The sequence below is a fragment of the Lucilia sericata genome, unplaced genomic scaffold, assembly GCF_015586225.1.
Source record: "Lucilia sericata isolate MDLA Ls3-8-SP2 unplaced genomic scaffold, ASM1558622v1 Contig000394F_arrow, whole genome shotgun sequence".
Classification (NCBI taxonomy): Eukaryota; Metazoa; Arthropoda; class Insecta; order Diptera; family Calliphoridae; genus Lucilia; species Lucilia sericata.
The window spans coordinates 46,219-71,435 of NW_023994412.1; the positions used below are offsets into that span (position 1 = coordinate 46,219).

The 25,217-nt window shown below is 26.7% G+C and overlaps 1 protein-coding gene across 5 annotated transcripts in view; it reads left to right on the forward strand.

The window, feature by feature from the left end:
• LOC119604447 (polypyrimidine tract-binding protein 1) overlaps positions 1 to 25,217 on the forward strand; it is a 158,926-nt gene that overhangs the window by 44,704 nt on the left and 89,005 nt on the right. For 2 of the 5 annotated variants that reach the window (XM_037957049.1, XM_037957051.1), the window contains exon 2: positions 9,214 to 9,258. The exons of the other annotated variants lie outside the window; for them this stretch is intronic. In XM_037957049.1, the coding sequence (XP_037812977.1) occupies positions 9,214 to 9,258 (45 nt within the window). The remainder of the gene's footprint in view (positions 1 to 9,213; positions 9,259 to 25,217) is intronic. 5 annotated transcript variants of the gene reach the window in all.

The window sequence follows — 25,217 nt, forward strand, 5'->3', positions numbered from 1 at the left end:
TTATATTTATAAACTTGTAAATATGAATTTTATTACACAGCACCAGAGTTCATACATTTCTGCCTCTACTACTGCTCATATACATTACTTCATACACAATCATTTGGTGTCCTGTTTGTCATGGTAATCAGGTGCATGTAAAATGTCCTCACACACTCACATTTATGCATTTTTAATTTTGAAATTTACAACATAAAATGGCAAAACTGTATTAAATATTTAACACTGACCATATTTTTTGGCACCCACATTATTACTTTGGACTCTTACACTTTTCCAAATTTACCTCATACTCATTTTGTGTATTTATATGCATAAAAATGGAAAATGATGATGAGAGTTTTTATTCGGAAACATCATGCCAAAACAAATCAAATATTTATCATCATTTTTATATGATAAAAATTCCAGAAAAAAAAGAGTTCATCATAAAATATATACGGAAATGTTTTCAACAGCAGACATTTATATGTTGCAAGTTTTACTATTATGTCACTTTTATTTTATTTAAAAATTTTTGGGACTTTTTTTTTAAATAATAGGTATGGGCAGGAGGGAACCAAAAAAAAAAACACAAATTTATGACAAAAATGTTCTTTGCATAGACATGCAAATTTTTGTTTGGCAAATTGTTTAGAAAAATTTAAATAGTTTTGGAAATTTGAGATATTCGTGTTTCTATTTTTTGTAAGGTTAAGGGGAAAAGTACAGGTCAAATAAATCGCATGGCTTTAAAAATTAACTATTTCTTTTAAAAATAGTTTTAGATGGCTATTATCTCTTAATTTTTAACACTAAACTTTACTTTTAGTCTTAAACTCGAGTTTAACTAAACTTGGTTTATGAGAGTTTAAGCCAAATTTCTTGCAAATTTGTAATAATTAATACTAATTAAAGAAATGTTGTTATAAAATTTGCCAAACAATTAACTACTTTAAGTTATAAAGATGTTTTAATCAATCAAATTTTAAGGCTACAACTTTAAACACTTGATTAGATTTTTTTCTTTAATAACTTTTGTATGCAAAATCATTAAAGTTTCCATTACTTTTTTATTATGGCCTTTGCAAGCCTATAGATATCTTAATGCAGTCTTAGAAAAACCACATTAAAAGCCAAACCAAAATGTACTAAAAACCAAGGCAAAAAGAAAGAAAAACAAACTAAAAAGTTTGCTTTTAAGTCTACCCAATACACACACATACCTACACATACAAAACTTAAATGAAAATAAACTATATTTTTTTGTAAAGTACACAAAATATAACCACAAATATTAAGTAGAATAAGCCCACAAACAGAGAGAGATTAAAACAGATGAAAAGTTAACAAACACATACTTAGAACTTACAAACACTAACAAAGTGGTTTTTGTTTATAGAAAACATTTGTCCAAAAGAAAATGAAGCACATTAACTGTATGTGTTGATTTCCGTTTTAAAGTCAAAATGAGTAGACATACATAGTGGTAGTAACTAGGGGTCAAGTCTTAGCCAAGTTTGTATGTAAAAACTATATAACGACAACATCAAACTAAATTTATGGTTTTCACACTCAAAAAAATAAAAGCAATAGAAGTAAAAAATCTCTGAAAAACAACATTTATACTGACATTTAGTATTTTAAATCCTGTACAGTATATCCTTTATACTTTTACTTGTTTTGCTGTTTCCTGTATATGGTCCTTAACTGTTGTTGTTGTTCGGTATAGGCCTTTACCAAACGAGTGTACTTTCCTTATAAAGTGAGTTGGTAGTTTGGCAAATATGGGTGGATAAATGCAATTTTAAGCCACAATTTTTGTGGAACTTTAGTTTTTTTTTGCTGGCCGATTTGTTATGTTTTTGTTTATTTTTCGGTTACCAGTCTTCACTTACATTGTTGTCGAAATATAAACCAATGAAACAAATATGCATAAAACCAAATGAACAATACCAACAACCAGACGTCATCATACTTGTAAAGTTGTTGTTCATCATCAGCGTCACTAACCCGCAAACAGATTGCAGTTTACAACAACTTAACTCCTGATACAGGCAAGGCAGCCACCAAAAAATATACAACATTTAAACCCACAATATGATGAGTGTGATGGTAGTATGTGTGCATTTGTGTTAATGGTGGGACATTGTTAAAGTTAAAATGATTTCCTATTTGTTATTGTTGTTACTTTTTGGGTGTAAATGTTGCTAGTTGCTAGTTGTTGTTTTTTTTTTTTGTTCCCTTTTTTGGTGGGTTGTGTTTTTGGTTTTGTTATTTCTTCTTGTAAATCATACAACATTTAATGGTCATGTTTCATTAACATCTTTACAAAAATGGCAAATATTTCTTTAAATACTTTGCTGGACAGGAGTAAAGTAAAAGAAAAACACAGCCTTTGTAATACATACATACAGGATTTTGTTACATTTAAAATTGTTATCCTTTCCCAAAACAGATTTCATCTTTTAAATTTAGTTTTAGCCTTAAACTCGAGTTTAACTAAACCTGGTTTTTGAGAGTTTAAGCAAAATTGTTTATATATTTGTTTTTAACTAAAAAATTTGAACAAGTTTTGTTAAAACGATTTTACTAAATGTTTATAGTTTAAGTTTTAACGCTATTTAAATTTATATATTTGTTTAAATTTTTATGAAATTAAAAAAAAAAATTCTCAAATTTATAATATACATATAAGATGTAATTAACAAGATTTATTTGTAATAAATAAATTTGCTTTCTTGCCTTATTCCTTTACTTTGAGGTATATAACGTCCTAATTGTCCATCCTACCCTAGACAATGTATCTCTCTGGTTACATGTCTCTATGATTGCCTGTTGTAAATTTGTATGTATAGGCAAATGAAGCAGGGTAAATGTTTGCTTATTTGTTTGCCTTTGTAACACATGCTGAAAATAGTAGAGAAAAAAAATCAATGTTTTTTTTTCAAACATATTTTTTTTTTTTTGTTGAAATTTTGGCAATGGTTAGGTTAAAATTTCAATGTTTGAGGGATCAGTTTACTGTGCCGATGTAACAAAACAACTGTAAATGCAACTATTAATACAGCAACAGACATGGCAACTACTTTTTACTACTTCCGTTTCATATGATACCAAAATGATGTTGAGTTTCTTTTTTTCGACAACAGAGTATAGTAGTGTTAGTAGATAATGTTGCTAATGTTGCTTGTTGCATTCTACACTTGTGCTGTTGACATTGGTATTATCAAGTCAAGCTGCAAAAAACAACCACAATTAGCCAAACACACCAACACTTCTATATGTTGATGTTAAGAAGTCTAAAACCCTCCACCTGCAACAAATCAAACAACTACACATACACGAATGTTTAGATAGCTTACAGACAAGGACAGAGAGTTTTAGGATGTGAGCAGAGCTTAATGATGGTTGGAATTAGCTATAAGTATAATGCAACTTTTGTTGCAAACAAAAACCCAATCATGTGTATGACATTTGCAGCCTATTGAAAGCCTAGTATATTAGACAGCTGACCACCCCGCCCCCCTAAAAGGCAAATTTTTAAGTTACATTCTCACTCAAAAACATGTTTGTGTGTCCTGAAGTTTAGCTTAACCTTATGTTTGTGACTTTAGAGGCTTGTCAAAATGCTGAGTAGCTCGGACAAAGCCAGAAAAACATGCTATTGTATTTGTATTAGCATATTAAATACAATACTTTTTCAAATAAATGAAAAACTATAAAATGATGAAGACAGATGATTTGTTTTACTTAATAAATAAAAAAAATTTTTAGTTATAATTTTTAAGCCTTATGGTTTTGCCTGTTGTTGCTAGTTTTATAATTTTTTTGGGACTGAGAAACAAAACAGTTTTGTGAGTATAGTGCCACAAAACCATAGTCGTCATAGTTTTTGTCAAACCACAATATTTTGCAAATGTTTTCGCAGTTCTTTCTATAGCTTAAGAGTATACTATTCTCCCTCAGCTGGATATTTTGTCTGTGCTATTTTTTTGTAATTTTCATGGAGTTTGTTGGTGGTAGAGTTGAGAGGGAGATATGAATTGCAATTTTAAATCAATAAATGCAAATTTGGTGCAAAAAAAAAAAAAAAAAAAAAAAAAAAAAAAATACTCACACTCTGCCGTATAAATGATATCAATTTAATTAATTGCCTGTTACTCATACGTATAGTGAGACCAAAAATCTATATTGATAGATTTGCTGTCAGTTTGAAATGTTGATATGGAGCATAAATATGAACATCAAGATCATAAATATTTTATAATTATGAAATTTTCTTAGCAATATTTGCTTAAATCTATCATTTTTCCTTAACGACTTTCATTTAATTATAAGTTTCCTAATTTTATTTCTGGTGTTTATTTTAACAAATCATTGACTTTATTGTAATGATAAATTTTTTTAAAATTTTTTTCTGCTTAAGGACTTAATGCATTTTTGTACCTATTTTAAAGTCAGTTGTTGAAATTTTTGTGATAAATTAAAAAAAATTTTGCTCCCATTTGTCATATTTATGCTTAAATTCAATAGCAAAATAAAATATTTTGTCAAGCATTGAATGCACTGAAGCAGCATCAGCTGCATAATATTATTTTTCAATTTATATGTCTGTCTGTCCGTCTCTACTCTATTGTCTGTCCGTCTTTCCGTTAGTCTACTGGCTTTTATGATTGAATACAATTTTGCAGCAAATTTATCAAATATTTTGAAAATATACATGATGATGTTGATGATGATGATACATAAATATAAACAGTTTTGTTATAGTACAACAACAACAACTACTACAAAAAAGGAAATATGATTTTCCTTTCAAATAAACAGATAGAATTTCAGCAACATTATGTGGGGAGTTGTCTGACGAAAAAAAAAAAATAAATGTTTAAATCTACTACAGTATTAGGAAAAAAAGTAGTAACTAGTTACAGTGGCAATTAAAACTAAAAATTTTTTAATATATAAAAAAATATATTCCTAACCCCGATTTTCACAATGTCTAGTTATTTTTAACTTTAAGATATATTGACAGTTTTCATACAAAAGTTGTCTTAACTGGAAGAATCGGTTAAACGATAACTGGAGGTGGTGAAAATGGGGGTAAATGTTATTACTGAAATTGTTTAGTTTTCTTATTCTCTTTTTTTAAGCCTTTAAGTTTTCTTTAAATTTCCATTAAAGTGAAAGAAATAAACAGGTTTTCATTAGATTTACGATAAAAGGTTAAAGTTTAGGAAAAGTTTAGTTTACTAGTGCTATTCTTAGCTTATTTTGATGTAGCTCGATCTAAAATTTTACACTTTAAGCCTTAAACTCGAGTTTAGTTAAACCTGGTTTTCAAGAGTTTAACCAAAATTCTGTTTATATTCCCATTAAACTGAAAGAAATAAATAATTTTTATTTAAAAATTTTATAAAAAATGTATTACTAAAAGTTTTAATAAGATTTTTTCAACGAAATTTTGTATTTAATTTAGCTGCCACTGTTCTAAAATGACTAATGTGTATGTTAGTACTGCTACTTGTTGTTAGTTACCTTAAATTCTCATGCACACTAACATACACATTATCAGATCTATAAATACTGTTGGTTGTGACATAAACATACACATGCACTCATAAATTTGCATACAAATGTCAGATTGTATAGCAGTGTGTCATACAATATTTGAAATATAATTGTGGTATTGTATGGTTTTGTTCAGTTGTTGTTGTTGTTGTCGTTGCTGTTTTGTTTTTGTTATGCCACTCAATGCAACAAAACAGTACAATTCAATTGCATGCAACTCAATTTTACCAAAATAATTTTTGAACATAAACTAATACCCACAAATACACACACACACACATCCGACATACATACATACAATATAGATATAGTATGATGCATGCGATGCTTATCAAACCATATTGACATGACCATATACAATGTTGCTACAACAAGTACTCCCAATACACACATAAAACTAACTAACTAACTGTACTAACTCATACCATATATTTGTTTGCTCTCTCTTTCTCTCACACTTTTGCTTTTATTATGGTTTTTTCATAGCATACATTTGTGTGTTCAATAGTAATTTGTCTGTCTACTGTTTTCAGTTAAACCAACATTTCTTTATGCTTATAGAGTAATATGTTTAAATGTGTGTATCTTTGCGGCTTTTTATACATATGAATGTATGTATGTATGTGTGTGTACATTTTCCAATATGTATAATTTTCTCATCATATTTTATTTCATTTATGTATGTTTTGTGTCTGATTGTTTTTAGCCAAATTAAATCATTTCCTTGTGGATTATAAACTTTGGCATCTGTTTACCCTTGGTTTTCTTTTTTCTCTTTCTCTCCCTCTCTCTCTCTATAGTGTGTTTGTTGTTAACTGTTGCCATTTTGTCAATAACAATTATTTAAGATTTTAATCTATATTATTTGTTTGTTTTATATTAATTAAATATGCATTAAATTTATTTGTCAATTTTTGTTATAAAATTCAGCATTTTTTAAAAAGCTTTATTTATGAATTCTTTATTTGGGGTTTTACAAAAATTAATAATTTATTGAAAATAGTTATATTGAATATTTTTTCCATTATTATAGTGATAATTAAATATTTAATAATGAAGATATTTCCTTTTCAATTTAACTAGAAAAATTATAAACAGTGTTGGACAAAAAAAAAAAAAAAAAAAAACAATGTTTTAAACAATTGCTGGGATTTTAAGTGAAGAATCGTTTCCAGATAATTGAATAACAATTTTGTAAAAAAGAACTATTTAAAGTAAAGTTATATTATAACATTTTAATCGACTTATAGCAAAATTAAAAGTCCGCCAATCCATCAAAATTTTAAGTGAACAATCCATCTTAAGTTAATTTTTGTTTTTCTCAAATTATTTAGATCTCAATAGAGCAAAAAAATTTCAATTTAAGCCTTAAACTCGAGTTTAGTTAAACTTGGTTTTCGAGAGTTTAAGCAAAATTTTTTTTAAATTTTAATTAATCGACAAGAAATAAACAAGTTTTCATTAAAATTATAAACATAAAATCCTTTGTGGTCCAAAAGTTTTGAATATTGTGCTTTCACTTTTATTATTTTGGCCTTTACTGTAAGCAATTATTTATATTACACAAATATACCTTGATTACTTGAGGATTATTTGTATTATATGCTTTACTTACTTATTTACTTTATTATTCTTTATGAATTTGAAATTATGCATAAATTGTATAGATAAGAAAACTATAAAAGATACAGTAGAATCACATTAAACTTAGTGGATGGTTTAGAATATATTTGTGTGTGATTTTTTAACAACTAAAGAAATCTAAAAGTTTTAGTTCTCGTTTTAAAAGCCTTATAATTCGAAAACACTCCACTCTCATATCTTTATTAGCACAGCATACTTTTAGTTGCTTAATTTCCTCAATTTAGTCATTACTGTTTGTCTTAGTATAGTTTTAATTCCTTAGTTCTAAACTAGCCATATGTTTAATTTACATAATGATTTTCATCTATTTACTATCATTATTATTTATTATGGTCTTTTATTGTTTAACGATTTGTGTATAGGTATGTATATGTATTGGTCTTTTAGTTCGAACTACTTTTGCATATAAAAGTGTGTCTTTAACTCTCACACTTTCGTCTTTTTTGTTTTTATTTACTCCCTTTTAATATATGGATTTTATTATAATTTATTCTGTTTTATTATTGTTATTTGATTATTAATATTTATGGCATTTACTTAATGTTTTTAATATTATTCATAACTACACACATATGTATTCATAATTGTATGTTTTTGTTTATCTGTGTATATGTTAATTAATTATTTAATTGTTTCACTTATCACTTAATTAATATGGGATTTATTCATATATTATGCTTAAAAAAAAGATGGTAAATATTGTTGCTGTTTTTTGCATATAACAAATTAAATTTTTTTATCATTATATGTGGTATCATCACTTGACTTATTATTATAAAACCTAAAGAAAGTAATATTTATTTAAATTGTAAATTTGAATTTCTATATTTTTTAACTTTTCATGTCTTTATTACTGGATTTTTTCTATTTTAACTATTTTGCAAAACATTTATCATTTGCAGCAGAGTGTCTTTTAAAATTTATGAGTTTTTAATTAACTTTTAATATCTCGAGGTTATATTTAATTATTTAAAATAAATTTCATGCAAAATTTAATTTACATTTTACAGAAAAATTATTTATACAAAAATTTCTGCTGGCATTTATATTTCTGTTGTGAATTTATGAAAAATTTTTCTTTTTTATAATTAAAAATTAATTGTAAAATATTTTATAAAATACTTTTATTTTAAAGAATTTTAAAAATATTGCAACAGCAAAATTTAAATGCAGCCTAAAAATAGGCTATAGCAAATATATTTTGTTGCAATCTAAAAGTAGGCAACATTATAATTATGATTAGAACATAAACGTTTCAAAAAAGTTTTAATCAGATTTTAAATGTAATCTTTGAAATTTATCCTAAAAGTAGGCACTATTTATTTAATATTTTTTTTATTAAAAACTCATAACTTACAAAATAAATTTTGTTTATATAAATTATTGCTAAAAGTAGGCAACATTTTTATAATATAATTAAAATAAAGATCCGTTTTAGAATGCTTTGAGAATAGATTCTCAATATAAAATTTTATACTTGCAATTGCAGCCTAAAAGTAGGGCACAGAAATAAAGTAATTAATTACGTGTCAATAACAATTACATGTAATGTGTAATTGAGCAATAAACAATTACACATACTTGTAATTGTAATTGAAGTTTTTCCAATTACAATTACTTGTAATGTGTAATTGACCAAAAAACCAATTACAATTACTTGTAATTGTTATTGAAGTTTCCATTTAAAATTACTTGTCATTAAGGTATTACTAATTACTAATTACATGTAATTATAAAGAACAAAATTCACAATTACAAGTAATTGTAATTGGAAATTCTTCAATTACAATTACAAGTAACTGTAATTGTCAAACCTTCAATTACAATTACAAATAATTGTAATTGGAAAAACTTGTAATTGTAATTGGTAAAGCTTCAATTGCAATTACTTCAAATGTAATTGTAATTGAAAATGTAGTCATTACCCCCCAACCCTGGTAGAAACTGTACATTAATAAAAATTTAACTTGTGTCTTAATTAAATTGTACTAATTTCCCTCAATTTTTCTCTCTTTCCAGGTGAGTCCTCACGAATATTATCACATAAAAATGCCGCAAAAATTTGTAAGTTGTTTTTAATTTCATACTTTTACTTTGTTTTCCATTCATTCAATCATTTCTAATTAATTTTTACATAAACTAAATACTACTACTTCTCTAGTTTCTATTATTTACAAAATTTCTATAAGAATTTATTTGTTAAGCACTTAAAGGGAATATAAATTTCAATTTTAATTTCTATACAATTTATTAATTGTTAAAATTAAATGAAAATTAAATCCTTATTAAATAAAATACTTAATTTTTTCTCAGCAACTGGTTACCAAAACAGCAAAATAAGAAAAGAAATTTCTTTAGAAAGTTTAAATAAATAAATAATACTTGAACTAACAACACACTTAATATTATTCAATAAAAGCCCCCCGCTGCTGAGGATGTTATTATACCATAACACACACACACAGCGCACAAAATGATTATCAATTACTTGTAAATTTGTTGAAAATAGACAAAAAAAAAACGACGAACGACCCTTATAAATACATATTTCATTAAGCTAATTTTTTCACTCCCTCTATTACTACTTGGCTTTGTTTTTATCTATTTTGAATTGCAGATATTGTTAAGGGGAAAAAGTTACTTGTTGTGCTGCTTTGTTGTAGGGAGATTTTATGCCTATTTAGCAAAAAAAGTTAAGCTTAATTAGCATTTGGTAGCATAGAAATCACTGGGGAGGCTAAACAAAACAAAAACCAAACATTAACTTTTAGATTTAAATAGACTACAAAGAAAGAACGATAGATAGAAAGAAAGAAAAGACAATGTGTCATGAAAACCAAAACGCTAATTATGATAATTGTTATTAAAAGGAATTTTACAGCAAAAATCTAATACACACAACACACTTTTACATACATTTAGACAAAAAGGTTAAAACAACAAAAAGTTTACAATCAGTTGGGCTTATGCTGCCTAGCTGCCATTGCCACACCAGGCCAACAAGCACTTAACAAAACCTAACGCTTGTATTTGTAGCTGCCTTTAACGTTATACTATTTGGCTTGTCTGTAATGATATTGGCTGACTGATGGTTTTCAGTTAGTTGTACTATATTACTGGCCTCCTTTGGTTCTTTTGTGTATCTTAGTTAAAATCTCTTTTAATGTGTATTATATTGACTGTATGGCCTTTAAATCGAACAATTTTGTTGTAAAGTCGTTTTTATTATCCCCAAACAGCTATCCAGCTTAATTTTAGTTCTATTTCATTATAGAGTGCGTGTGTTTGTATTTGTGTTATAATACGAGTCCTTATCTCTATGCTATTTTTGTATGTCCTTCATGTTTTTTTCACTTTTTGTGCCTAGAATATTATTCAAACATAAAGAAAATGCTTTTACTTCTATTCTTAATATTTCTACTTCGTGTTTTGTTGTTGCGAAAACTTGTTGAAGCTAGATAAGATGCTTATCATCAAGTTCAGAGTATCATCATCATCATTATTATTATCGTCATGAATGAATGAACGAACCATTATGTCTATTGCAAAAATTTGTTTTGTTTGCCTTTAATGGTTATTACGGGTGAGCTAAGATACTGCGAATAAAATGAGTAGGGTAAAAGACATTAAACGTACATGTTCTTGGTTTTCGAAAAAAAATTGTTTATAAATGTTTTAATTAGCCTAAAATTATATGAACAAGCTTGCTATGCAACTAAAAGTATGCAACATTTTTCATTATGGAATATTAGAACATTATCAAAAATTCTAAAAAAATGTGCAAAATTCGTTAATATACAAGTATTGAGTACTACTACACTACACAGAGGGAAAGAGAAATATACACGCCTGGCACCAAATTGACACCAAACTGTTTATAATTTTTCAATACCATCCGTTGTCAAAGTATATACATACGTACGACAACACTATGTAATGTTGACAACATTGCAACAACAAACGTTGTAAGCATTTAGATAACGAATGTGTATAAAATTTCGACAACGAATTGTTGCAATGTTGACAAGGTTGCGTTGTGAACATTACATAGTGTTGTCTTACGTATGTATATACTTTGACAACGGATGTTATTGAAAAATTATAAACTCTTTGGTGTCAATTTGGTACCAGGCGTGTTTATTTCCTTTTCCCTTTGTGTAATGGTGTGCAACATTCATGAAGTCTATCTAGTTTTTAAACTTTCTAAACTCCACTTTAAACTGCTTAAATGTATTCAAAGTAAAAATCGATTTAATATTAAAACAGCCCAAAAGTATGCTATAATAAGAAAAACAATTTAAATTAAAAATTCTACCTTATTCCTTGCTTGCTGAGTATTTTTACCAAAAATGGAAAAACGCACACAAAAACCTGAAGTACTTGTTTATTTTCCTTAAGGAGTGTGTATATCTGTGAGTGTGTGTGTGGCAGTATAATTTTTCCTTTAGTATTTATGTAAATTACTTTCTGATCAATCTGTTGTATAGTATTTAGTCTAATTAAAGACCCCCTGCCAAACAATTTTTGGCAATATAATCACTACAACCTATTAACAAGCAAACCCTAACTCTTAAAAACTGATACATAAAAAGTAACAGATATATAAAGAGGCGGAGAAGTTATCATAACAACGCCAAAGCAATGCTTAAGGGCTTGTGTTTATGTGTTTTCTATGTGAGAGAAAAAGAAAAGTAAAGGATTGTTTTTATTATAATATACAAAACATTTTTCAGGTTTATTTTTCATTTAAACAAAAACAAAAGCCTTGAAAAACATTATTTTGCTTTTAAAATACAAAAAAAAAAAAAAAAATACAATTGAAATTTTGTATTCTCTACTTTTGCTCTTTTTAGTTTTAAGTTAAATGTTTTTGGGGTTTTGTAAGTCAGGTGCCAGAGATCTTTCTTTGTTTTGTCTTTGGTTGTTATAGGAAAATATATTTCCACTCTATTTCCGGTTGGGGCTAAGTAAGCATAATAACAATTTCTATAATAATAACAATAACTTTTAAACTTTTTGTTTAAACTTGAAAAGTTTTATTTTCTTAACTATGATCTATTTTCTTTTAATTTGTTTTAAAGTAGTTTAAATAGGTAAATATTTTATTGATTTTTATCTTCTAAGGAAAAATTAAAAACAATTTCGCGAATATTCCGAGAGCAACTCATTTTAATGCAGCCTAAAAGTATGCTTAGATTTTAATACTAACCAAACTCACAGATATAAACAAAAACCTTTAATACACCCTAAAAGTATACTTATTCAATACTTTTCTCTTGATTTAAACCAGAAATTAGTCATTTTATAAATAACATTTTTACAACAACTTTTCATTTGATTTCTTTGACTTTTCAAATAGTTTTTTTTTTTGACATTTACACAACTTTTAAGAGATTTTTCTTTTTTACTCTGAAAAAGCTCTTCAAACTATAAGTTCTAATTAAAATGACGCCTGAATTGCTTTGATTTGTTGAGACTGGCAAATTGGCAAATTCCAATGCAGATGAAAAGTTGCAATAGTTTTGCAATAAAGCACAACACTTGAAGTTTGTAGCCAAATGAAAGTGTTTCTTTTGCTATAATAAAAATTTAATTTAATTAAAAGGTCAAGCCCAATAAGGCCAATAACAAAAAGCCAAAAGATTTTAATACTAAATATAGAAAACCAACAAAATATGTTCGATAAAATCTAAAGATTTTTATTGATTTTTAAATTTTTAAACAATTCACAGAAAATTCAAATTCAATGTAACATTAAACTGTTGTTGAAGGAATATAACAAACAAATTGCAAGTACTTTTAATCAAATGCATACTTTTATTTAATTTTGTTTTATATATATTTTTTTTTTCATCTACTAATAAACAATAATGGTCAACAACTTGAAAATGTAGAGGAGCACAAGACCTAAATAAATGAATAGTAAATGACTGCTCAAGTAGAAAATTTTTCAACACAAATATTATAGAAAAAAAAACATAGAAATGTTTATGTACTTGACAAACAACAAAATAGTAAAACAATTTTTTTTTTTTTTTTTTTGAGAAAAAAAAATCCTGAAAAGTCCATTGAGAATCAATTGCTGAATTAATTTCAATCTAACCAGAACACACAAAACAAAAATTCAACAGCATTAGACTTTCAACAGCAGTTTTGAAGCAGGAATAAACTAGAAAACTGTGGATAAAATATAGAAAAACCAACAGATTACAACTGAAATCCTTAGATTGTGAAATTGTAAATAAATGTAGAGGAGTAGTACAGAAACATAAAAAACACAAAGAAGTAATCTAAGAAAAAAAATGAACATTCCAAAATCGTTAGGGGAATGAACTAGAGCAAAGGCAAGGAAACTTGATTTTATATGAAATTTGGTATGAAATAAAAAAAAAAAGAAAAATAGTTTATTGAATTGTCGTATACTTCTCTTAAAAGAAAAAAAACACCAAACCCAAATTATTAAAATCACCATAACATAAAAAAATCCTTTCCAAAAAACAATAACTGTTAAAAATTCAAGCGGAAACCGGAAGTGTTGCTGAAACACTAACGATGATGAAAACAACAATAACTTAACTGCCAGTTATAAATTTTAACATACATTCTTACACATATTCACAGACAGATACATATACTCCAACTTTTTGTTTTTGGTGATGAATTGTTTTGCTTTTTTTCTCTCATCGATCTCTTTTTCCTTAGTCCTTTTTTTTTGGGTTGTCGTTTTGCTACAGCCAACAACTACACAATATGATGAATGTCAGTTCTAAAAATTTATGAATATTGAATAAATTCATAAACCAAAAAAAAAAATAAAACAAGAACTCAATTGTTGAGAGACGAGATAAAAAAAAAACACGGGTTAAAACATGTTTGAAAAAGTCATCACCATTTTGAATGATTTTTCCGTTAAGTTTATTTTACAGATTAAAAATGTTTAGTGCATATTTTTGAATGTGAACAATTTTAAAATTTTATTTTTAAAAGGAGACCAAATTTTTTCATTAACTAATTTTATTACTATTTAAATTTAAGAAAAGTAGTAAAAATTTTACTTCTTTTATTATACCCTACGCCACTATAGTGGGGAGGGTATTATGAGTTTGTGCTGATGTCTGTAACACAAAATATTGGGCCTACCTACATCCACCTTAAAGTATAATAAACGGCTCAGAAACTTTTTTAGATAAGCCTACTTATTTTCGTAATGATCGGGCCTCATTTGACCCTATCCCTCATACAAAGTCCCCTTCAGAAAATTACTTTATGGTCAAAATTCTCTTATAAATACTAATGTCATGATGATATTCTGCATATATAACTGATGTAGACGTAAATCCCTCTACTAAAATGTATATGGATAGGGCCATATTAACCCCCTGGCTCCATAAAACCCCTCTTTTATAAATTCCCTTTTTTGTCAAAAAATATTGTTAAAATATTCCTGAATTAAGGCTAAAATGAAATTAAAACTTTATTATTGAAAAAACGATCAAAATTTTTAACATATTCACTAGAGTAGGGTATCATATGGTCGGCCATGTCCAACTATAAATTCTTACTTGTTTGAATTTTTTAAATAACAAATTTCTACGAAATTTTAACTATTTCTATAACAATTTTTTAAAATTTTAAATTTCAATTTAAAAATAGTTGTAGAAATACTACTTTTTAAAATATTTAAAAAACTAATTTTTATTAAATATAAAATTCCCATATTTAGTTCAATTGTCTGAATTTTAATAAAAAATTAAAAAAAGACTATAAAAAATTCTAAATTAAGTTTTCAAAAAAGTAGTAAAAATACTACTTTTTTATATATTATAAGAAAAAGCAAAAAATAAATTAAAATTTTAATTCATAAACAAATTCTTATTTCATAAAAGGTTTATAAAACTAGATTTCCTTATGAAACTCGTTTTATAAACCATTTATAAAACAAAAATTTTTTTATAAAAAAATTTTAAATATTTCTTTAAAGAAATATAGATTTTTTTTAATTAAACTTAGAAAACATGTTACTATAAAAACTCTCTTTACCCATATAACTCTTATTAAATCTTTATGCCATTTATTAACAAACAAATACACAGATTTTAAATAATCATGTTATCCACATATACAAAAGTCTATAGAAAAACAAATACACAACTGAAAAACCTTAACAATTTTTTCCATATTTTTTCCATTAGGTAAGCATTTGCTATTGTAGGTATTAATATTAGAAAAAAAACCAACCATATTTATACCCTTTTACAATATTAGATTTAACATGTATTTAAAGATAGATGAACAGAAAAAAACTACATGAGCAAAACACAATCATACGCTTTTGACTGCAATACATATGCATCTGTGCCAGATTTTTTTTCATAACAAAACAAAAACAAAATTTCTGAGTTTTAGTTTATGTTGTCATACATACTAGTATTATTTAGCAAAAAAAAAAGCGCAATAGAAAAACCATTTTCAATAAATTTATCTGGTATTTTATGAAAAAAAAAAAAAATGTAGAAAAAAAAATGAAAATCATAATGTGTGTGTAATATTTAAACCGGCTGTTAGTAACGGACGTTTATGACACAAATACACATACACATGAAAGAGTGTTAGTGTATTGCTGTTTTAGATAAAATTATTTACTGAACCATTTTTTTGCAGATAAGAAATTTTTTTTCTATATTTTAATAAAAAACTAGAATTTTTTTCCTCTTTATGATTATTTCAATTGAGAGCCATTGATTTTCTAGGAAAATAAAAGAAATTGATTTAGTAGAGTCCTTTTTTTTCTTAATAAATAAATTTACTTTTTATTAAATATATTGAGTAGAAAGTTTATTTCTGGGTTTTTCTTTTTTAAGGAAAGGTTATGAAGAAATGTTGTTATAGAGGAAAATAAATTAAAATATTATTTTAAAAGAGTATTTGAAGCTAAATAAATAAAAGGATTATATATATGATTAAAAAAGTATCAAATTGATATTTCTTTTTAATTTAAACTACAGAAATTTCATTAGGATTTATTATTTTTAAGTTATTTATAAATAATTTTATAAATTAATTTAAAATTTAAAGAATAGTAGTAAAAATACTACTTTTTTCAAAATAAAAAAATTAAAAAATTTCACACTTTTTTATGTATAATAAATACAAAAATGTTAAATTAAATTCTAAAAAAAATGTAAAAATATTTTTCTAGGAGACTTTTTAAAATCATACTAAACAAGTAAGAAGTTATAGACGGGCGAGGTCGACCCTACACCAGTTATAAAAATAAAATGTGATTTAGTGTTCATAATAAAGCATTTAAGTTGAATTGTACCTTTTCTCAGAACTCGGAACTAACTAGTTAGTTAGTTAGTTATTTAGTTAGTTAGTTAATTAGTTAGTTAGGTAGGTAGGTAGGTAGGTAGTTAGTTAGTTAGTTAGTTAGTTAGTTAGTTAGTTAGTTAGTTAGTTAGTTAGTTAGTTAGTTAGTTAGTTAGTTAGTTAGTTAGTTAGTTAGTTAGTTAGTTAGTTAGTTAGTTAGTTAGTTAGTTAGTTAGTTAGTTAGTTAGTTAGTTAGTTAGTTAGTTAGTTAGTTAGTTAGTTAGTTAGTTAGTTAGTTAGTTAGTTAGTTAGTTAGTTAGTTAGTTAGTTAGTTAGTTAGTTTCAAAGGAGGATGTATATACACTAAATCCGAAGAAATACACCTAAGCCTCTATCGGGCCTGTTGTGCGCATCAGGGTCATGAAGGCATGAATATAATTATGAACTTAAAAGCCCTATTCGTGGGGTTCAGTTGTATGGGGGCTAGGTCAAATATTGGACCGATGTTACCCATTTTCAATAGGATTCGTCTCTAGTACCATAGAAGATCATGTGTAAATTTTCATAGGATTATCTTCAAAATTGCGAACTGTACTTTGATTACAAGGTTTGCAAGCCCTTTTCGGGGGTTCAGTTGTATGGGGGCAATAATGTGAAATAATAGACCGATCATAACCTAGGCTTCATCACTGATCATGTAGAAAAATTTCATTGAATTATCTTCAAAAATACGTCCTGTAGTTACAAAGTTTACATGGACGGACGGACGAACATAGCTAAATCGACTCAGAAATTGATTCTAAGCCGATTGGTATACTTTAAGGATGCTATAGCACCAATATTATCGTGCGTTGCAAACATCAGCACAAACCCAATATACCCTCCCCACAAAATTGGTGTAGGGTATAAAAAAAATATATATTTTAATTAAATTCCTGCTGAAATAGATATTAACCTTTTAAATAAAATTATTTTAAATGTAAATGTTTTCCTCCCTAACACACACACACAGCTTCTCCAGCTATTTGCTACAATTTTATGCAAAATATCTACCATTATAAGCATTATATTTTCAACTTAATTCTACTATTCTTTTCTAGAACTCACTGCCATGATGTTTTTTTTTTAATAAATACAAATACCAACTGAATGAATAAATATGAATGCAATATCATCAAGAACAATAAAGCGAGTAATAGTGGAAATAAAAAAAAGTTTAATGAATTAAAAAAACAGGAAAAAAAACTACAGAATACATTTGTATTGCAACAGCAACAACACAATAACTGGTTAGTCATGTAAACGAGAGTTTAGTTTAGATTTTCTAGTAAAAATAAATGGTTTGTATACAATTACAATGGCGTATGTACATATATAATACAGCTTTACCTTACTCTTAGAGTTTAAATAAAGAAACTCTCAACAGGTTTTAAGTTGCATATAGATGATGTTGTAAAAATCAAAATAATAATATAGAAAAAGATTGTTAGATTGTCTGGCTGGGAATTTTTTTTTATTCTCTTTCTGCTTGAGTGTTGTAGTTACATGGCAATGATGTTTCCCTTGTAATGTTTTAAATATATCTTTCTTTTTTCTCTCTCTTTCTCTCATGAAAATATAGAAAATTTTATTAAAATAAATTTAGTTTATTTTTCTAGTTCTACTTAGCATTCGCCATCATAGCACCTTTATGTTATTTCAAAATGAAATGATTTTTTTGTTTTATTAAAAACTTTAAATTAAAAAATAACATCAATGTTAATTTCTTTAGCTTTTGTTTTCCATTTCTAGCAGCCAACAAACATTCTTAAACAATATCTGTACTTGCATTCCCTGTTTTAGCATATTTACCTTTTTTTTTGCCACAAAAACTACACAAAAAGCAAAACAACCTTGCCACAGCAAATAAAACTAAATCATAGTATATATATTTAGAACTGCAAAGAAAAAGAAACAACAAAAAGCAAAATTAATCTAAAAAGTTTTTAATGCGCTTTTAAATCACGATGATGATGATGTTGTTGCTTATTTTTCTTAATTTTTCTTTAACTTAACCATTTAGCCATTTGTTGGTATACAACTGGTAAACTCTTTCTTTCTCCTTCGCTTTCAGGCATTTCCTGTTTGCTTATACATTTAATGTTGATTTCTGTGGTTTTTTCCCTCTGACAGCATATTATCATTGTAGGTGTATTTGTATTTTGGTTATATTGTTGTTAGTTTTGCTTTTGCATACAATTAAATTTACCCTTCTTGTTAACAAATGAATAAACTACTTCGTCTGATTTCTAGCCAAGATCTTTGTTAAGTAAAAAGAATATTTATTTGAATTTTTTAGCAATAGTAATAAACATATTTCGTTATAGATAATTCTACTTTTGGAGAGAAAGATAGTTACTAACTAAATGTAAAATTTGTTAATTTGTCCATAGTCAAGTTTAAGCTTTGTTAATCTGCAATCTCCCAGTCTCAAATTGAAAAATTTCTAAACATACAACTTATCTAGTAAAGTTTTTAAAGCAGTACCAGTGATTTTTATACACATTGTTAAATTTTTTCATTTCTAACAAAAAAAATTTTAAATTTAAATTTTTTTTATATAATTTTTTGCAAACCACACAGTACTCCAGCATAGCTTGCACACAGTACTCCAGCATAGCTTTGGCAAACTGACAGACAGACACCCAGTAAATTGTATTTTCAACTTAGCCGTGCAGCAAGCAATGTTTCATCTTCTATTTTATCTGTTTTTTGTTTTGTTGTTCTTGTATATTTGTTTTTTTTTTGTTGATCCTACCACACTGAATAAAGTATGCGGCAACTGGCAACATAATAAACGTTCCACGTACTATTAATACTATAAATGAATTTGTAAGCTGCATTTTCTGCATGGTTGTTTAAGGACCTGTTGATTCTCTCTCTCTGTGTGTGTGTGTGTGTGTGTGTGTGTGTGTGTGTATGGCACACACAGACTGTTCTGAACAATATTTAAGAGCTGTAGTTTATTTTGTGTTTGTATTCGGTGTATGTTGTAATTGACGTTAAATTAAGTTTAAAACAGCAAAAAAAGAGAACAGAAAAAAAAGGAATTTGTTGAAAAAAGGAAAAATTCGCTTAAATTTAAACAATTACGTAACTGTAGCTGAGAGAGCTGAAACCAGAGTAAAAAAAATCTGTGCTATGATAGTTATTTAAATAATTAAACGAAATTTGTGAGAATTACAAGTTTTTTGTTAAACAAACTATACATAATTATATTGAGACTAATAGAGTGAACAAAAAAGTATAGAATTTAAGGATTCAAGAATAATTAATTGCTTGGCAACTAAACAAGTTTGTCATTTGCTGACGCTAGTTTCTATGTTTTCTTTAATTTTATTACATTAGTTTGATTATAAATTATAGGTTATTTTTAACTCCGGCACCTTTAGTGCTGACCTTTATTGCTGTAAATGTTTGTCTGGCCTACTATTCAATAGTACTAAACTTGGAGCAAATTTCATCCAATTCGATTTTTTTTAAGTTGAGTCGCTTTACACGAAATGGCCCATATGTATCTAGCTTTACAATTAAGTACTTTACGTAAATGCATATAAGGCGTATGATTTATTTTTTTTCTAATACTCATACGCTCCAGAGGATTTTATATTAATATAAAACTTATACGGCCATAGTAACTGACAATTTTGACAATCATGATATGAAACCTAATCTCTTTTTTAAAAAATCTTAATGATTTTAACTTTAATACACAAAGAATTCCAGATTAAAAATAAATATTTTGCATTCTTTTTAAAGTTTAAAATTTTGACTAATTTTTCAAACTCTACTATAGCCCCAGCATAAGTGTAAAAAAATGTATGTTAAAAAAAATAGCAAAAATTTTTTAAATATTCATAAACACTTTTAGAAAAACAGACATAGAAAAAGTATCATCACTTGCATATTTAGTTGCTGACACACTTAAATGCTCGTTAAATACACTAGGATAAGTTGTTTTTGTTTCTATGTGTGTAGACTAACACATGAATATCAATTTTAACACATACAACAATGAGAATTTTTTTTTATCATAACAATCCACTTGTTATAAGTTTTTTTCTTTATTATTTTAACATTTTTCTTCATTTTCCTTTAGTATATTTATATTTATACTATACTAAAGTTTATATAGTACAAACATGTCTAAACATGGTGAACAAGCAGCAGTAGCATTATCTTGAGATTCTTTTGCTGAAAGTGTTAGAAATCCTAAAATACCTTTTAAAACCTAGGCAAGAAACAAAAAAAAAAACAGTGACAAAAAATTTGTGTCTTGGCAGTTTTGTTAGTTAAAACAAAAGAAAGAAAGAAAAAAGCTTTGCATACATTTAGGGTGTTAAATGTAAACACTACCATATTATATATGTATGTATTTATGCTTTAATTTCTGCTACTCTCACACTTGGTCTAAACATTTAGGACTTTAGTTACGACTGCTGTTGCTGCTGCTTGTATTTTGGGTTGCTTTTAGACTGTCTACCTATCTAAAGCATATATGCAATTAAACGTTAAGCTCTCTGTACAACATATCATATACATGTGTGTGTGTTGATTTCTATACTCCCATCTAAGTGAATAAGATCCGAAACTAAATTTCAACTTAAAAAAGTCAATATTTATACTTGTTTTATGTCTACTGCCAACTCAAGCAATATAATGCCCCTTTTATGGTTTACAATAGGGGCAATAACATTAATAGTATTTAGTATCAAAATTTTAAACCATAAATACAACAACAATAGAGCCTCATCATATGCGCTATGTAGGATCAATTTAAGTCAAATATTTAACTTAAAAGTAAGGAGCAGAGATCCATACACCATAAATACATATCTATAGAAAACTTTTAAAATCAATTAATCCTTTATAGATCCTTGGCTGTTAGAAGTTAAAAGAAACAACTCTTTGTATTTCCGTTTCCTTATTCATTTCACAGCACAGTTTAAATAAAACACATCCTTTCATGTTTAAACGTTTGTGCATATTTGTGCTGTATGTGTCATCATTGTCGTTGGTATTGTTGTCAGCTTTAAAACATACAGACAAAATATATGTATTTAAATATGTTACATATGTGTATGTTTCAAATTCAAAATAACGATACACCACTATACGAGGCTTTTGTGTGTGACAATAAGCAACATCAGCAAGTTTACTTTAATCAAACATATACATACACTCCTTCATATATATTCTCACAAAAACACACGTATTCTGGCAAAAAGACAAAAACAAACACACAAACTAATAGATTACTCTTGTTTCTAACAAGGCTGGCTGCTTTTTTTCTTCTTTGCCGTTGTTGTTGTTGTTTTTGTTAAGAATATAAATAAAATACTATACCTTACACTCTACCTACTGCTAAGTACTTGTACTTAACTGTTCTCTTCTTTAGAATTTTTTTTTTCTATAATTTAAGTATAAAGCAATATGTGTGAGAGTGCGTGTGTGAATGTGTAGGTTGGTTTTTATGTTAGTAAAATTGTTATAGTAAAAGGAAAACTCAGTTTCTTAAGCCTTAACAATTACTAGGTTGTAGTTAAAGTACAAACGTTACAAGACTAAATGTTTAAATAAAATCTTTAGTAGTGGGAGGTTTATATATGAATATGTAGTTAAAACATATATTAACAATATATAAACAAAACATTTCATTTAAAATGTAAAAAATTCACAGTTTTTGTTTAACTTAAATATTAACAATTTATACTGTTCTTTATGTGTGTGTTGTGTTTATTTCCCTAACAATTTAAAGACGAGACATTTTAACCATTTAAAGTTTAATGACTTGAATTTCAAATTCATGGTGTTGTGTCATTTTTGTTATGTTAATTTTTTTTTTTGTTGTTTTGCGGGAATTATATAGGCGGTTTTGATAAATGTGTCAATATTGTTTTAAATAATACAAAATAAAAAGGAAAACTTTTATGTTAGTGCTAAACATTAGAGGGGAAATAAATTTGTAGTAAAATGTTAATGTGAATAATAAACAGTTGCTTAAATTACGAAAATAACTAGTAAATTTTGAAATAGCTTAAAAGATTAGCATAAACAGTTTATTTAAGAATAACTTAACAAAAATAATAGAACAGTTTTCATATTCATTGATATTTTTCTTAAGAGAAATGGTTGGCTTTAAGGCATGATTGAAGTCTAGTTTAAATTTACTTAAAAACTAAGTAAATTCCTTTGTTTTTAAACCACAAAAGTTTGCATATGCGTATGATTAATTTATATCTCCCATAACACTCATACGTCCTATAGAGTTGTGTATTAATAATACTTATACGCCCTAGTTTAAATTAATTTAAAATTAAAGAAAATTCGTTTGTTGTTTTAACTAGAAAAGTTTATTTAAATCTCTTTGATACTTTGTTTTATTACCTACTAGGTCTATAAATTATTGTTTATTTTTCGCCCTCACTCCTTTTCCTTCAAATATTTAAATCCTTTTTGGTATTTTAAGAAAATTACACACGTATGTTAATTACCATTTTTCTCAGCTACAACAATTTGTTTGGTTTTCATTTCCTAAAATACGCTTTACTTTAATGAACTGGAATTTTGTTTTTTTTTATGAGTAAAGACAATCTTAAACATGTTAGACAAACACTACTAACACCTTTAAATACCTTTCCTCATTCCTTTCTTACCCCCCTTATTATTAGAATTTTGTTATTATTTTAACCGATTTACTGCTGTTTAGGCGGTTTTTTTGTGTGGCTTGTTTGTTTTCCTTTTACTTTAATGCTTAAAGCTTAAATTGTTAATTTTTTTCTGGTTACGAAATATTCTTTTGTATGTGTTAGTCAAACGGTCTGTGTAAAAAAAACAAGCTTTAAATCCTCTTTTGTGACGGGTGTTAACAAAGTGTTAATTTAACATTATCAAACAAATGTGTAAATGGGAAAAAGAGTGAAAAAAATTTTTTGGAGCCAAAAGAGAAGGAAAAAAAAACGCCAAATCGTAAAAAATTATAAAACAAACGTGTGTTGGTTTTTGCTGCAGCTGTTGTTGTTGTTGTTTTTCTACCTTATGTAGCTAAACCAAATGTAAGTCTGTCTGGTTAACTGTTTGGTTAACAGCACACAAGAAAAAGGATAGAATTTTGTTGAAAGGCAACAACTTCGTTTTTGTTTGTTTATTTGCTTGTACATCGTATCGAGAGTAGAGTAGCAAAATAGCAAAAATTGCTAATTAAAAATTTATGTAAAGTTTGCTGTAATAGCATTTTTAATTAATGCTTTACCCTGGCCTTACTTTTCTACTTCTCTCTACTCTACGTTTTCCTATAAAATGCAAAAAAACTTTTTTTTTTGTATACTACGGTGATTATAATATTAACACCAATGCCACCACCAAAACTCTGCAGCAGCAACAGAAGCAGAGTTAGAGCAGACAGCATTATCTTTATCATATTTTTGTTTTTTTTTTTTTCGTATTTGCAACATTAGTAACTAACCCTTGCTTTTTACTTTTGTTTCACTTTCGTGCTAAACACATTATTTTATTATTGATGGTGGCGAATGTCTAAAAAATGTTAAACAGTAGCAGGCAAAACAGTAGAAAGTTTTATAAAAATATGACGCCCAAAAGTAGGCAGCTCAGTTTAATTTATGTTATTTGTACAAAGGAAATATTTACTATTATTTTTATATATCCTAAAAGTATGCAATAATAATGTTTCTTTTAATTAACATTATTTTGAAAGTAGGCAATTTATTCCTTAATTTTCTTAAGATATTCCTAAAAGTAGGCAGTTCTTTAAATCTAATTTGTCTATGATTAATTAAAACTACAAGTCCTATAGCAAGCAGTTTATAAATTGGAAATGAATATTGATCTCAGTAACCACTTAGCCACCCTTAATGTAATCTATGAAGTTTTCCACTACCTCTCCATTTTCATACCCCACTGTAGACTTAACAAATTTTCCATTCTATATGAATATGATACAGAAGTAAGAAAAATGAAAATAATAGATTAAAACCATCTATGAAAATTAATCATTAAAAAAGCATGAAAATGCTACTCTACTCCACAATATCTTCTCTTCTGGCGTTGTTGTTACGCTGTATTTTCAACACACGCAGTCTCATACCATTATACTTAACATAAAAATTTATATAGAATTTTTAATTAGATTTTAATAAGTATTTGGAATTTTATAGACCAAAAACAAAACGCGCTTATATGTGTATTTGATAATGAACAATTAAATAATTTATGCTGTTTGACGTAAAAATGTACAAAACACAAAATATTAAAATGAGTAATTTTTCCCCGACAAGATTCTTTGAATTTTTTTTCTTGTATAATTTCTGTTAATTTTATGAATATTTAATTAATTTTAAATAATTTAATATTTGCTTTTGGAGTTTTGAAAACTAATTAAGAAGAGAATGAAAACAATTAAGGGAAATTTTTTCGGCTTTTGTTTATTATTATGTTGTTATGACTAAAGGTGGTGACAGCAAATTGAAGTTATTTGAGGACAGGATTTGTTTGATTAATTAGTTTAGACTACAAATGAAATTAGGTTTAGATTTTGATATTTTAAATTCTTTAAAGTAGCTAAGGGTTTTATATAGCAAACTTTTTAGCAAGTAACCTTTAATACCTGCTTAAAGTATGCTTAAATTTATAAAACAATTAATTTTTTTTGGGAAAAA